The sequence below is a fragment of the Hemicordylus capensis genome, chromosome 2 (genome assembly GCF_027244095.1).
Source record: "Hemicordylus capensis ecotype Gifberg chromosome 2, rHemCap1.1.pri, whole genome shotgun sequence".
NCBI lineage: Eukaryota > Metazoa > Chordata > Lepidosauria > Squamata > Cordylidae > Hemicordylus > Hemicordylus capensis.
In genome coordinates this window covers 184,031,723-184,048,290 of record NC_069658.1, presented here as the reverse complement: position 1 = coordinate 184,048,290, position 16,568 = coordinate 184,031,723, and the positions used below count along the sequence as shown (strand labels likewise).

The 16,568-nt window shown below is 48.5% G+C and overlaps 1 protein-coding gene across 3 annotated transcripts in view; it reads right to left on the bottom strand.

The window, feature by feature from the left end:
- L1CAM (L1 cell adhesion molecule) overlaps positions 1 to 14,586 on the bottom strand; it is a 148,188-nt gene extending 133,602 nt beyond the window's left edge. The window contains exon 1 of one of the 3 annotated variants that reach the window (XM_053303072.1): positions 14,490 to 14,586. Coding sequence is in view for 1 of the 3 variants with exons in the window: in XM_053303071.1 (XP_053159046.1) it covers positions 13,616 to 13,620 (5 nt within the window). In the remaining 2 variants the exon portion in view is untranslated. Of the gene's footprint in view, positions 1 to 13,330; positions 13,347 to 13,615; positions 13,636 to 14,489 lie in introns of those variants that run through there. The other 2 variants (XM_053303071.1, XM_053303073.1) reach the window with 2 other exon arrangements.
- Between the last annotated feature and the right edge of the window lie 1,982 nt (positions 14,587 to 16,568).

The window sequence follows — 16,568 nt, the reverse complement described above, 5'->3', positions numbered from 1 at the left end:
TCACTGTGATCCACATCTCACAGAGATTGAAAGACTGTGGCTGTCCCAGGCAAAGGTGGGCTTTGGAACACCACTGTTTAACCGTAGTCCACAATGGCTTGCCTTTGTATACTTTGTGCAAACTTTTGAATGCCAGGAACTATTACTGGAATTGCATGTTTTCCTAGAATATATTTTGCATGCTACAGTGAGAAACTAGGAGATTCGTCAGGATGGCTCAAGACATTTGGGCCAGGAGATCTAAATGGCAGTCCTCTTCCACACAGCTTCACTTAGGGCCCAATCCATTGGGAAGTAGTTCTGCGCAACTTAGTCCCATTGAACTGAACATTAGCACCATAATTGTTCGCCCATTCATTTCCATTGGGCTTGAACAGGAGAAGGTCCTGGTGGATTGGGCTCATACATGAAGCTGTATTGTACATGAATATGGTATGGTATGAAAATATTCAAAGTGACATTTCCTAAGAAGCCAGAATCCTTCCTGCTAGGAATAACACACGGAGTGATTTCTACAAATAACTTAATTTTTTTCATGTATGCATCTACGGCGGCCAGAATAATATATGCACAGAAATGGAAGAGTAATGAACTGCCTTCAAAAGAAGACTGGTTGATAAAAAACTTTGGAATATGCAGAGATGGCAAAACTTACAACATTGATAAGAGATCAAAGCCTAGAACGTTTCAAGGAAGACTGGAGACCTTTTTTGTTGTATTTAAAAAATTATTTTCCTACTATTGATCTTACAGCAGGATTTGAAATTTGAAATGCAGGTTGGGTAGATTAATGGTTCTTTTTTATGCTAAAGGTTTAAATTTGTGTTTTTTATTAATCTTATAATAAGGGTAAACTTTATAGTTGTTGTTTCACGAAGGGAGGTGCGCGGGAAGTCCATTTGTGTTTATTATTATTGTTAATGGTTACTATTGTTAAAAATTAATAAAAATTGAATTTGGAAGAATATGGTATGGTATGGTATGGTATGGTATGGTATGGTATGGTATGGTATGGTATGGTCCATCTAGGTCAGCATTGTCCACACTGACTAGCAGCAACTTTCCAGATGCCCTCTCAAGCCCAACATGGAGATGCCCGGGATTGAATCTGGGGCCTTGAATCTGCCACTGAGCTACGACCCCATCTGCTCTATTTCCTACTCTTCCACCTTGAACAGCAGGTGCTTATTAAAGCACCAGCTCCTGCTGCCTGAGGGGGCTGCCTCACTGTGCCTCCTGGGGATATTTTCAGAATCTACAGTGCTTTCAGAAATGGGTATTGTGGGGTGTGTGGCATGTGATTGTGTGCCTGGGTCCCTGTCAGACCACACCCTCTTTGTTTTGCATACTGTGCAGTTCAGCAGTCACTACTCTTCAGACTGTTGGGTCAATTGCTGCACAGGTACGCTGGGTTGGTTTGGTTTTGTGTGTTTGTGGGTGTTGGTTTTGCAGCATACTTCCCAGCACACTTCAGGTCATAGAGTATGTGTATATCTCCGCTCAGAAAACCACCCTCTCCCCACCCCTACCCTACAGGACAGTGCCAATCTGTGGTCTCCATGACAACCATGGGCAAAGATAAGCTAAACAGGCCTTAAGGATTTTGCCCACTGAAATACACACAAAGGGTAAGGAGGGTGAGGAGGAGGCAGGAAGGTAGGATCTTTACAGTTCACAGGAGAATAAAGCCCAGGAGAACTCACTTCTCTCCCAACCTCCTCTAACCACTCGACATCACTCTTTCCCCAGAATCAGGAATACAGTGCTACGATTCTCGACACCCACTTCCCTAATCCTCCCACTGGTTCTCTGAACAAAAGCAACAGAGCAGAGCAGTAAGGGCCTCGAGGCTGGATAGGAAGGGAGATTTGATCTTCACTTTTGAGGCTGAGGGGTTAACAATCTCTGCCTCTCTTGGCCTCATTTGCAAAAGAAATCATGCAAATCCCAACAAGAGAGAAAAATATTTATCAGGGGAAAAGAGGCAGTTCTAGGGAGGGGGAGGAAGGAACAATGCCCCTTAATCAGGAGACAACCCCCTATAATTTCCATCCTGGGATTGCCCCCTCCTGGGTTTTATCAGCAGCCCTCCATTCTCATCAGAAAACCCATCAAATCCTCAGCCTCTCAAATGATGATTATGAGGACCAGATTTGTATTCCACTCAACATCCCAAGAGCTCAAGTTGGCATACCTGGGGCTTCCCCACCCCTTTGGATCCTCACCACATCACTGATTACCCTGCAGCCGTGACCAGATGCAAAGAAGCATCACAGGGCTTTTGTGTCTTAGGAGAGGGAGGGTTGGTAAGCGCAGCTTGCCATGCAGAGAAAAACTGCACCCATGAAAACTTCCTCTTCCACATACCTTAACCAGTCCTGCAATCTGTTTTTCCCCATCTGGTTATCTACTACATGACCTGTTCTCCACTGGTTAACATGACACTGCTGCCCAAATGTGTGATGAGCCACGCATGTGCATATACTCCACACACACACACACACTATCCTTCTGCCACATAATCATGTGGAGGAGCAAAGTGTCCAAACTGCCCCATAGCATGCACATTAAATGCTACTTTAAAGTAGTATTTAAATCATGAGGTTTTGGACATTTCATCTCACCACATGATTACACAGCATTCGGACAGTGCACCAGGTTTTGTGGGGGTGGGGGGGATTCCCCATGTGATTTGGTGGAGCAGTCAGGCATTCCAACCCGGCCCTATCATTGCTACAGCCTCCTACTTTTGGTGTCTGTACCTAAGAATACAGCTCTAACCTTTTTTAGCCTAAGATTATGAGATCAGCTGGCATTCTGTGTGTGTCCGTGAGTCTATGTGTGTGTGTCCCCCCCACCCCTATCAACTTCAAAATGCCTGGACCAATATGAACCAAATCAGGTATAACTGTAGGGACACCTCAAAGGCATAGTTTGTGATGATGTCATCCACCCCAGTTCATGATGGTGGGAGCATAAACAGTTGAGGCTCAAGTTGGCTAACTTGTAAACCATCTAACCGATTTGGACCAAATTTGGTACAGTTGTAGTGAATGAGACATAGGGACACCTCAATAGTGTAGTTGGTAATGATGCCATCCACCCCAATTCAAGATGGCGGATGCATAGATGTTTGAGGCATAACTGGATGAATTTGTGAACCGCCTAACTGATTTGAACCAAATTTGCTACAGCTGTAGGGACACACAAGGACACCTAAAAGGCATAGTTTGTGATGATGTCATCCACCCCAATTCAAGATGGTGGACGCATGAACATTTGAGGTGCAAGTTGGCTACCCTGTGAACTGCCTAACCAATTTGGACCAAATTTAGTCATTCTAGGGATAATGAAGGGAAAGTAGGCAGATTAGTTCTTGCCAAAACTACTTAAGCCAGTGAGGTTCCATTTTCCATATGAGGTTCCTGAGTCCCTATTCAGTTTCTATTCAGAACCAGAAAAAAGAAATTTTAATTTATACCAAAGGGTCCCCAGTCCCACAAGCTGCAGAGAATGTTTGTGAAATATTAAGGCCAACACAGCCCTCCAAAAACTGGATGCTAATTAGAATCTCTCTTTAAAAAACAAAACAAAGCACCTCTCTCATTTTACAAAAGGGAACAAGCCATCCTCTTCCTGACAAAGGCCATCTCCACCCCCAGAATTACTGGATGAGTACTCCATGTTCAAAACATTTCCCAGAACTTATGAGCATTTGGCCTTCTAGCACCTCTCCCCCACCCCTCCCCTTCAACCCACTTCACTCCAATCTCTTCTCAGGACTAAGTGCAGAAAGCAGGTGTCCTGAAATCTAAGGTGAATACGCAAGGTCACTCATTGTGGATTAATAAACCCACAAGACCCTTTCAGCATCCTTTGCACTCAGAAACACATGACAACAGTTAAATAGCATTAAAAGACTGGAAACGCACACACCCACCCCATTATCACAGCATTATTCATGCTGTGGAGAGGAAGTTCTAAATGCATACTCACAATTGCAAAGACATAACAAGGACCCATGAGGTGTTTCAGATTATATAACCTGTAGCAGAAGAATGTGCTTAGTTAGGTCTGTGCCACCCAGGATTCTACACTATATCTTGTAGCCTTTAGGTGGGGTGGAATCTCTGTGACCCCAAATGCTGAAATGACATCTGTGTCTCAAAACCCTGGGAATAAAAAACCAACCAAGGGTAGTCTCAAGAGATAGTGTAATGCTATAAGGAGAGAGCACTTGGTGGGCCTGAGTGACTTGGATTCAAATCCCCACTAACCGAGAGTGGTCGACTAGCCTCAGCTTCCCATCCATAAAATGGAACTATTAAGAATCCATCTCAAAGATTGTTACAGGAGTATAAAATTAAATAATATTAAATGTGGTGTATGAATGATTCATAGTATTATGTTTTGAACTGAGCTCCCCCTTTAGGTCTAGCTCATGCTGGGGAAAATGCACTAATGATCATTAGGATGCTCTTTGTCCAAAGCCATTGGGTCACACCCACCTGCAAGGTGGGAATAGGCTAAAATTATGAGAGAGTGAATGAATGAGTGTCTCTGTTACAGATTTTTGAAGTCAGATTCACATGCCTTACTTTCAGAAGCAGGAGAACAAGCAAATGTAATGTGTGAATTGCTCATACACAAGATCCAACTCTGAAACACATTATTCCAAAAAGAGGAATTGATTGCATGGATCTTTAAGCGAACTGAGTCTGTTTCTTAATTTGCAACGCACTATGTCTGTACTGGCTTAATCCCATGCAGACCAACAGTAGGCTTGGAGAGGGCTGTCTATTTCTGGGAAAGGGATTTGGTGAATGAATGCCCGTTGCGCAGAACAGCCTCATTCATGCCACCGGCAGTACAGCAGAGCAAGAACCAGGGTCCCTCCTAGCCACTGGTCCCTCTATCCTGCTTTGCTAATGCCCCACCATTCCAATTGGCTTCCTCGTCCCATCCTGATGACCCAGCAATGCTATATCCCACAAACTCAGTTTGGTACACCCCATCAAGCCTGCATTGTAGAAACGATGCCCTGAGGCTGGGTTAAGCCGAGGGCAAGGCAGCGGAAACATGGGGGCAGCAGAGATGTCCTGTCAACAACAGGCAGTGAGTGTACAACAAGATGTCAATTGTTTTGGACCCAGATTCCTGAGCAGTGATAGCAGCATAGGCCATAGAATGACTGCAGAGACCCAGAATACGCCTTTCTGTTAGCCCCCACTCTGTCGCGCTTCCTGCAGAGCCCCAGTGGAGCATCAGAGAGAGAACCAAACAAGACTTTCTGACATAGCTGGCACCGTAGGACAGTACAATTGGGCCCAGGCCCAAAGTTGAGGGGGGCAGTTTATCAGGTCATTTTAAGGTCATTTATCAGGTCATTCTGGCCTGGAGTAGTTACACTGTGGGAACACTCATGGGTTGAGCAAAAAATAAACATAATTTTTAAAAGTGTGTATTATAATAATTATTACTAAAATTAGTAATATTTAATTTTCACCATGATGTGCTTAGAATCACTCTGTCAATTTTTTCTAAAACTCTGTGATAAATATAATTATTTGTTTGTTAAAAAAAAACTAAGGGAGAACAGAGAAAAATTTAGACAAGACAAGCCCACCCTACCCCTACCAGCTAAGGGCCTGGTTGGGCCTTGGCTCTAGGCCCAATGAGTTGAAAGAAGCCCACTCAGGAGAAAGGGAGGGACTCTTCTTTTAAACAAATTATGGGGTCTAGCCATAATGGGCAGAATTATGTAGTTGTGTATATACATTTTAAAGGAGGGTAGTGTGTTGATCATTTTGAGAATGGAAAGTGCTTCAAGATTACTGGAACACCAAGCAGAATGTTGATGCAGGCGAGAGGCTCCCATCTTGGTGTTGGGCTACAACTCCCATCATCTCCAGCCAACATAGTCTTCAGGACATCAGCAAGCTTTTTCCACTGTCATAAGTAAAGGTACTGGTTTTGTGGTGCTGTATTAAGTTACAGTAGGGTTGTTACGGAATAAGGATGTGTGTAATAGGTACATTTCTTACTGATATAGTATTTAACCAAAGTTATTTAATCAACAGAGAGCCTTCCAGGTGAGACACTACTCTCTCAGTTTCCTTACACCAGGCATCCCCAAACTGCAGCCCTCCAGATGTTGCTGAACTACAACTCCCAGCATCCCTAGACACAATTTTTTGTGGCTGGGTATGCTGGAAGTTGTAGTTCAGCAACATCTGGAGGGCCGCAGTTTGGGGATGCCTGCCTTACACCAAACCTTACACTAGACACTAGTTAAGAACACTAGCTAAACGGTTGTGACAGGTGACCTTCCCTCAGGTGAATTCACATCCAGCAGAGCAGGGCTGCTCAACTTCGGCCCTCCTGAAAATGTTGGCCTACAACTTCCATAATCCTTGGCTATTGGCCACTGTGGTTGAGGGTTATGAGAGTTGTAGTCCAAAAACAGCTGTGGGGGCCTAAGTTGAGCAGGCCTACAGTAGAGCAAGGCATGCCTCCTACACGGTGTCCTATCTATATGGTTCCAAGATGAACTGTCTCCTTGAATGTAAGACCCTGTTCTCAATGGAACAATGGGTAACCCTGTTACCCGCCGGGAGCTGAAAAAGCTGGGCTTTTGCTCAGTTTTAACAGAGCTGGTCCAATTCAAAAGATAACAGAGCTTCTGCCTGGGGGGCAGAATTGTTCAGGTTCTATGGCACTTGTGAAATGCTTTGCCCCTTTTCCTCATTCCGCACAAGTGGATGGAGCAAAAATCTCCATGCACTATTATAGCACAGGGGAAAGCAACTGGACAAATCTTGATAGGGGAACAAACACCCCTACAGTTCTTTCTCAGGACTAGCCCCCAAGGCAGTCTGATGAGGCGGCTACCTTAGTCAGGTAGAGGCCGCAGGGGACACAACACCCCTGTGCCTACTACCCCCACCCTCTGCCTCACCCAGCCACCTTACCCTGAGGTAAGCTGGTGGTGGCAAAAGTGGCGACCTGGACTGCCACTCCTGTTCCTGCTGTGGCTCGTCCCCTGTTCTTCCTGCTGGGAACAGAGAGCAAGGAGTATGGGCTCTTTTTGAAAGGCAAGGTGAGCAGGACATGAGTGACAGACCTCAGTAAGTGCTGCTGCCAGCACCAAGTAAGCAGGGGGAGAGGAAAGTTATTCCGTGGTGCATAGATAGACTTGTGTAAAACCTCCCAGGGGATTATGCCCTGTGGGTCACATCTGTCTGCCTCCCACTCTGCCATCCTTAATTGCACACAAAATCCTCCCCATGATATGGCCACCTCACTTTCCCTCAAATTAGGACCCAGCCTTGCAAATAAGACCACGGCAGTTACTAGACTACAGTTTTCTGTGATCTCACTGGCCCACACTCCTCTCCATTAGTCATTTGTGGATCAGCAACAGCCCCACTTTTCAATTATCTAAGCTTCCCTGTCTGGTCACATGGAGACAACTCTTAAATCAGCAGCAAATGGCTATTTACAAGCCTGGTGACAGCATCTCTGCTTTTTGAGCTCTCCTCTCCAAAGCCCCCTTTTGTATGCTTGTGACTCACTGGGATCTGGAGCACATAGATAGGTGGGAAGGAGTCAGCCTGGCAAAGAAATGGTCCAGTCTTGGGGTCCTCCTTCCAAGGACTGGGAGCAGTGTTCCTTCTAAGGCATGCACGTGTGCATGCACTCACACATTTTTTTAAATTTTAGATCCGGCTCAAGTTGAATCAGGAAGGTCCTACTCTGAATGCATGCGCACACGGACGCTGTCTTGATACTACCACTCAGAACAAAATTCATTCTGCACACAGATGAAAAAAAATTAAAGAGAACATTGACCAGGGTCTAGGATGCCTCGGAGGTTCTCCTGCCCTGCCACCCACCCCAATCTAAGAAGGAGAGGAGACGGAACTCACTCACTCCCTTAGCAAGCCTTTTGACTGGAACAGTGGAAAGAAACGTGTTCCGAGCTTGCGAGCTTCACTTTTCGTCTACAACACAATCAAAGGATGCTGGGAACAAGACGGGGCGCCTCCTGGGTAGAACGGGAGGGCACAGGATGCAGCCTCCTTGCTGAAGCGAAGCAGCTCTAGGCCTGGCCAGTGCATGAATGGGCGACCGCCTGGGATGGGACCATTTCTACACTGCCTCGAGTTCCATCAGGGAAGAAAGAAGGGATAGAGAGTGTAATATAAACAAACAGATATGCTGGAAACCCAACCCTTGCCCCACCTCAGGGTTTATTCCTGCAGGTGCTGGGGGGCGGGGGGCACAGAGGTTCTTCTAGACAGGCAAATACGAGTAAGCAGGATATACAAAGGGACAGAGAGATGAGTCACTATATGCCCTGGTTACAGGTTAGATGGACAGGTGCGCTCCTGGGTGGAGGCAAGGGCTGCTGTTGCAGCTGGAGACAGCAAGAATCCCAACATCCCCCTCCCTGTCAAAAAAGAAAGAAACCTGGAAGATAAAAGGGGGGCTTCCAGGCTCCATTCCTGCTGCACCGGAAAGCACAAGGCTGGGGACAATGCGGCCGACAGGCAGGGAGGGAATCCTAGGAACAAAGAGCCCTTCGTGGCAAGGAGAGAAAGAGAGAGAGAGAGCCCAAGATCTAATGCAGATGGAAGAGACAAGAGCAGGGCTAGCAAGGAGGAGGGGGCTGCAGGCGCAGAGCACAGGGCACGGTCAAAATGGGAGGGAGGGGGCAGAGCAGAAAGCGAGCAGGGCTGTGGGTCAGGACCAAGGGCATCCAAGCCGCTGGGTAAATTGGGCCTAGGTATTTCCCTCCCTCCTGCCACCAGCACTATTGACAAGGTGGATTGATGGAGAACATGCCAGGCCACAATTCCCCCGTTGCCCAGCAACATATAGCTATCCATCCTCTCTCCCCATCACCACCACCACCACTCCTGCCTCTAACAGATTCCTCCTGCAAATCAATTGCCACCTGCTGCCCCCTCCCATCCCCTCCTGTCAGGGCCTGAGAGAGAGAGAGAGAGAGCATCCAGGGCAGGCTTCTGGGTTTCGTCCTTTAAAAAGCACCAGGGCTGCAGCCCAAGGACACGGTCCCCTGAGGTGTTCTCCTGCACAAGCCCCATTGACATGAACAGGTCTCACAGCACAATCCTATGTGTGTTTACTCAGCCATGCAAATTACTCTCCAGGAAGTGTATTAGGGATACAGAGAAAGGGTGACAAACTGAACTTTTATCTATAGATGGAAAAACAGATCTATTGATATCACCTGAACTGGGGGCGGGGGGGGGGGGAGTGTTGTTTGAGTGAACTCGCCTGCCCTGGCCTTTAGTTTGAGAGCTAGCAAAAGAAGGGCAACTGGGAGCCAGAAGTTGGGGGGGGGGGATAAGCTGTTTTCCTGAACAGATGGCCAGTATATATAAGTATATTTTTTTTCTTACAAAGACATCCATAGGCAAATTATTACCCTGATACCAAAATTATGTGCTTTGATTTTAATACCCCACTGTTGTTATTAAGCTAATGAAAGCAATCATTAAGTAGCATCTTCCTAATAAGGGAGCCAGCCAGCCAGACAAACAATTCATCGAGTTGCCAAAAAGAAAAAGAAAAACAGACAGAAAGGCTTTTCCCCCTCCTCTTGAACACCAGAAAATCAAAACCACAGATTTGTTCCATCAGATATTTGGGTTTTTTCCCCCTAATCCCAGGACACAATTCTTATTCATACTAATTTGCTCAGCACTGGGGACTTTTCCTAATTTCTCCAGGCAGAAAAGGTCATTGATTTCCACTCAGTGTCCTAAATACCAAGCTGACTGCTGCAGAGCAGTGGTTCTCAGACCTGGATCCCCAGCAATGTTCCCTCCAACAGGGATTCCCAGATGTGGTTGACTACAACTCCCAGAATCCGCAGCTGCAATGGCTTTTGCTTGGGGATTGTGGGAGTTGTAGTCAACAACATCTGGGGATCCCTGTTAGAGGGAACACTGATCCCCAGATATTGTTGGACTACAACTCCCATCATCCCCAGCCACCATGACTGAAAGGGATGATGATCGCTGTAGTACAACATCTGGGGACCTACGTTTGAGAGCCCTTGCTGTGTGTGAGGGTCGTTAAATGAACTATGGTTGGGCGCTGCCTGGTAAGAATCCAAAGATTTGAGTGTCAACTGATATCATTGAGGTCATTCACACCATCAAAAACTGTGTTCTACCCGGGTTTGGGAGCTGTGTGTGTTCCCAATTTTCGGTTGTGTGGAAGCAAGGTAGGAGGAAAACCTGGGTAGAAGTGATTGTGTGGAAATAAGATAGGAGGAAAAGCAACCCAGGTTCTCCCTCCTACCTTGCTTCCACACAACTGAAAATTGGAGCACACACAGCTCCCAAACTTGGGTTATTGATGGTGCGAATGACCTCACTGTCTATCAATTCACAGAATTTCTGAGCTAGCAGGAATCCAGCCCTCAATATTAGCATTCTACCCACTGCCCCCACCTCCAGATTTTGCCACTCCGGGTGGATTCCCAGGTCCATCTCCTGCTCCATCTTGCAGTCTGACATAGAAGGGGCATGGTTGGGAAGGAACATTAATAAACCAAAACCTACTATACAAAAAGATGATGATTATCAAAAGTCTGCCCTTCTATCCCATTTAGGTCTTTGTCTCAATGCAACAGCAGAAGAAAAATATGGATGAGGGGAGGGTAATCTGTACACCACCTAGAGATGTACATATTAGGCGTTATAAAATATGATGAATAGTAAATAATAATAGTAATGATCTACCAGAAATGTGTGCTTTCTGGGTTGCCGCTCCCAGTAAGGAATTTCTCCCTTACAAGGGAGTATTCCCCATATAAGGCCAGAAATAATTTGTTCCCTCATCTTGAATCCAAGGCAAATCCAGGTGTGTGCACACATAGAGGCGGGTGTATGTTACAGTCCCTGTTTTTACTGTGCAGAAAAGCTGACCACTTTGGGAGGAAATGGGCCTCCTCTTCTTCTAGGGGAAGGAATCTCCCAGGTCCTGCTCCCCTGGGTAGGAGATGGCCGGTGTGCTCAGATTGGTGCTATGCCCTAAAGACAGCTATAACCTTTCCCTTAAATTGATTCGACTGTTCCTGTGACCAGTACTTACTTTCTAAAAGCAGAGGTTGCCTGGAAGATTATGCCCTCAAAGGTCAACGTCTTATCTGTATACTCAGCTTTAATTACTTGGTGGAGCTCACTTTGCACATGTTCAAAGGTGCCCTCGTTTTAATTATGGTTTTACAATAGGTTCTGTGACAATAGCTGAGCTCTAGTGGCGGTCCCGGTCCCACCACTGGAGCAAACGGGAGTCAGGTGCAAGTGAAAGATTGCTTGTGACCCCACATGCACACAACCAACAACTCCCCAGTCTCTCTCTCTCTCTCACACACACACACACACACACACATCCCAGCTAGACCCTGACCTGCAGCAGCCACACCCCTACACACATGTAAAAACACCATGACACAAACACCAGCACAACCGGCCCCACCCAGCAGAGATGACACACTCACATATGCACTGAGGAAAGTAGCAAAGCACCACGCAGTGCAAACCACCACTGCCCCACTTCGTGGAGGTTAATCTCTGAACAGAGGTGCCAGGGCTCATTTGAGCCCTCTGACCTGGCCGTCAAGATCAGCATGTAGCTCCTCACTGGTACAATAAACAAAATGCACACTGCACGTGCTCAGAGGCACTCTCTTCTTCCTTACTGATTCGGATGCCCTGGCATCAGGAGGCCTCAGGGCTGAGCCTGCAGCTTCCATGGCTGAGGCATGGCAGGGGAGCCCTTGCTAAAATTAAACCTTCTTGCACATACAGTGTAGGCAGACTGCAACACCAAGACCCACCCTGTAAAACTACGCATCTTGGCACATCTCCACCTCAAGGAAACACCCACCTCCAAGGCACTGCACAAGACCACACACATCTTGGTACACACATGGCCCAGTGGGGTACTCCCTATGCCACATTACAGTATGAGGTACTCCCACAACTCCTGTCGCTTGCTCGCGTACACACATGCACAGACTGCATATCTCTCTCTCTCTCTCTCTCTCTCACACACACACACACACACACACCCTATTACACACTCCTGTGCGTACAACCTGCTCCATGGTATTATATATATCAGTTCTCTCCGTCTCATGGCCTGAAGGCGTTCATGGAGTGGCACCAAGCTGCTTCAGCAGCCACAGAAGCCTGGCAATCATCCACTCACACTTGTTACACACACTGACGTGTCCTGTTGCACACTCCTGCATAGCAGCTCTTTGCACACATACAACCAATGGCTACCGTGGAGTCCTCAGACTCAAGACCAACACCCCAAAGAGGCACACAAGGTGACCCTAGCCTATGCCCACCTAACAGCCATTATATTCAGAGCACCTGCCCCCCTCACCCCCATGTTCTATCCCATGCACATCAGCACAGGGCCACACAACTTCAGACCTCCAGCTATTTTTCTATTACACATCCCATCATCCCCAGCCACAGTGGGCAACAGTCTATTGCCCACCGTGGCTGCGGGAGATGGGCGTCTGGAATGATGGAAGTTGTAGTCCATCAAATGCAGGAGGAGGGCTGAAGTTGTGCATCCCTGTGTTAGCACAACCCCCCTACACACACACACACATACACACAAACACACAAACACCATCTGAACTTGACTCCCTTTCCCCTGCAAAATTCAGTCCATCACTACATATGTACACACACCCCCAACAGGTCTGATGGCTTTCACACAAAACCAACTGTTTCATGACTTCCAGGGCACATCTGCACAACCCATATGTGTACACACACACACACATATCCCAGGATACAAATAAGAATCTTCCCAATGATTTCAGTCCTACCACCCATTACAGTTTATAATCATTCCAAAATAGCACAACCTTATACAACGCCTCCAAAACAGAGCAAAATATGAGAGCAAATACGTCCCACACACATTTTATACTTATTCTCTCTCTCTCTTACACTCACACACACTGTACTGAAAACTTATTCTTGTGATCAATAGATGCAGACATGACTCTAAACATTTCAGTGCCTGTTGCAGAAAATCCAAATGGTGGCAGCAGCAGCAGCACTCCCCCATCATCATAAAAAACATATTCTAATGCATTAAATAATTAAGAATGTGCTGCTCTTTAATGGTTCTCCAAATCTGCTGCCTCGGGCAGGCTATCTCACCCTGACTTATGGTAATGCCGGTCCTCCATGGATGGCACAAACAGTACAGGCTCCCGCTTTAGGCCCAGATCCAGCCGCCACACCCTTGTAATACTCACTCGATGGCAATAATTCAACATCTTCCCCTCACAGGCTGCCCGCAATTCCCACAGCATCCTTGCCAGCACACAATGCTTCCCCTTTTCACACACCCAAGATCCACCTCTACACCCTTTCTCCCCCCACCAACAGACACACACCACATCCTCCTCAGTACGTGAATGGGCACAACCTCATTATACATCCTCTCTCTCTCTCTCTCTCTCTCTCTCTCTCTCTCACACACACACACACACACACACACACACACAGAGCCCTTTGCAAAACCCCTCTAGAACACATACCCCATCCTGAAGGCAACCTTGTCTCCTCTTCCATCCTGGTCTAAGATCCCTCCCTGCAAACATGCATCCTGACATGCAGTAGGGCCACACATCTACATCCCTGACACAGAACGCATCCTTCACATGCATTCTTTTCACACAAGGGACCTCAAAATACACACCATCTCCTCTCCCTCCCTCCCTCTCCCTCTCACACACACCCACTATTGCTACCCTGTTCGAAGGAGCCACAGAGCCCCATACATCTTCCTCTACAGATCTCATCTGGGACACTGGATCTTGTCTGGAGATACTGCTCAGCCCTCTCCCTCCCTTGACCTCAATCTTCTCCTGCCAACATCTCGGGTCCTCCACACCAGAACCTTACATTCCCATACATGGCCGATCTCCCCCCACCCCGCCCGCCGCCGCACCGCGAGGGAATCCCTCCCGCCCTCCACAAGAGATCCCTTTCACCTCTCAGCCCCCCTCACCAGTTCTCCCTCTATAAGGAAATCACCAGAGCCGACACCTCTTGAGTAGCCTACAACCAGGGGCATATCTCCCCACCCCGTTTGCCTACAGAGGGAGGCAGGGGGCACCCCCCACCCGATCCTTCTAAGCGTAGGGGCAGGTTTCCTGTTCCCCACGCGGGACCAGCCCACAGCCACTGGGGAGCACCCCAATTCGCCTTTACGCACCAGATTTAGGAAACCCCCTTTCTCTCCAGATTCTGACAAAGCCTGGGGGGGAGACACACACCACCTCCCGACCCAGCCAGAAGGACATCTCAGACCCCTCATCATCTCGCCCACCCTCCTAATTCCACCCCGCAGTCCCGGGACTCCTGCAGAAGGCCGAGGGGGGTCCCCCTGCAGCCCAATCTGCCGCCTACCTGAGCCGCACCCGTCCGCTCCGCTCGCCCCGCAGCCGCTGCCTCGCCGGCTGCTGCCGCTGCTGCAGAGTCTGATCGATGTGACATAATCGGCGGCGGCGGCAGCAGTAGCCGCGGCGGCAGCGAGGCCCCTCCCTCAGCACCCCGCCCTACACCCGTCCCTTCTCCCTCCCTCTTCCTCGCCTCTGGCTGAGCCCCATAGCTACGGTAGGGGTCTCTGGAGGAGGGAACAAGGGGAAGAGCGAATGGTTTGTTGTGGGGGGCGATGAGTAGCCCGGCCCGGCCGTGTTGCAGGGAGAGCCCGGGAGTCTTGGGTGGGGCCGGGGTGGGGCGACCCCAGTCTTCCATTCTCTGCTCTTTGGAGGCGAGGGGGCACGGCGGGGCTCACAGCAGTAGCAGGGTGGAGAGAGGAGGCAGAAGAACGCGGGGTGGGTAGGTGCCAGGAGAAAAGGCGCAGGTGGCGGGTGGGTCCGGGACTCCCCCTGGGCCGCTCGGAGAGAGGGTGGGAGGGTGCAGCAGGGTGGGGCCCCGGCGGAGTTCTGTCGCCTTGAAGACACCGTCGCTCGGTGGCAGCGCACCTGCTTGCTTTGCATGCAGAAGGGCCCAGGTTCAGTCCCTGGCGGAAACCTCGAAGAGCTGCTGCCAGTCAGTGTAGACCCTGCTCAGCTAAATGGGCCGGTGCTCTGACTCGGTTTAAAGCAGTTTCCTTTGTAAGCTAAGAAATGCGGGGGTAGGAGCCCTCAGTCTTCATTCTCTGTTGGATTCTGGGTGAGATATGGGCCTGGTAGCTCTCACGTGGAGGTCACGCTCCCCATATCATCAGAACTCTCTATCACACACCCACGCTTTCAGAGTGCCCTTTTGGTGCTAGCTCTGTGTAGGGAGGTGGTGGCTTTTGCGGGGGGCGGGGGGAATAGATGGTTTCTCCATAAAAATCCAAAAAACTTAGAAACCAGGGATTGAGGAGGGAGGGGGGATCCTGGGGTCTTGGTTAAGGGGATTCAAGTTGGCATAAAGGAGCCCTGGCTGGGTTGGAGGAAACGGCCCCCATCCAGTTAGGGAGAAGTGGAAGTTGCGCTTCCCGAGTCTGGAGCTTTGGGAAGGGCCTGGCTGGCTCTTGTCTTTCTCTCTTCTATGCTTGTGGCAGAATGCAGCCAAAGGACAGAGCACTACCGACCCCTCCCTTTCATCATGCCAGGAGGCTGAGACGCCAGCCTGGCTGCTGTCTATATCATAGGGCAGAGCAGGGCCTGGCAGTTCACACAGGCAGAGAAATGGATCCTGGCGCCTTTAGGCTTCTGATGTGCAAAGCAGCATGATGAAGCTTAGCAGCTGGGAGAGCCAGCGGGAAAGGGTGGGAGGCAGCTTCCTTCAGGGAGGCTAAGAGAAAGAAGCCTAGGCAGAAGAGGGGGTGCCCTTGGCCAGGCCAGGGTCTGCAGAGATGGGGGAAGTCTAGGGTGCGGGAAGCCAGTGGGCTACAAGTGGCATCCAGCTAAAAAAGCACCTGCCGCAAGGATGAGGAATGGACAGAGATAAACAGTGGATGCAATACTCTCTAGGAGACTAACCACTGCCTTTACACCCAGTCAGCAGGCCATTGGATCATCTTGCTCAGTATTATATTTACACTGACTGGCAGCAGTCCTAAAAGGAGATGCCAGGAAGTGAACCTGGAACCTTCTGCATGCCAAGCAAAAGCTCTGCCACTGAGCTATGGCCCAACAAGGTTTGGGCATCATCTCGAGATGGAGAAGATTGAACTGAATGTCAAGGCTGAAAAGCTTTTGTCTTGGGACAAGATGATGCAATGGACTTTTTAATTAAACTGGTAGTCCAGAGATGGACAACACGGCCAAACTTGTGCATGCAACAGCTCATCATTCATTCCTTCATTTATTCATCCCATCTCATGTTGTTTCGTTTTTGGTCTGCCTGCACCCAAAGAATCATCATTTCAAAGGACATATGGTCATTTGGGAATTGGATCTAGTTATGGTAATTCATCCCCTAGTTACATCCAGATTAGATTATTGCCATGTGTGCTTTGAAAGGTGTTCATAAACTTTCCCTGGTTTGGAA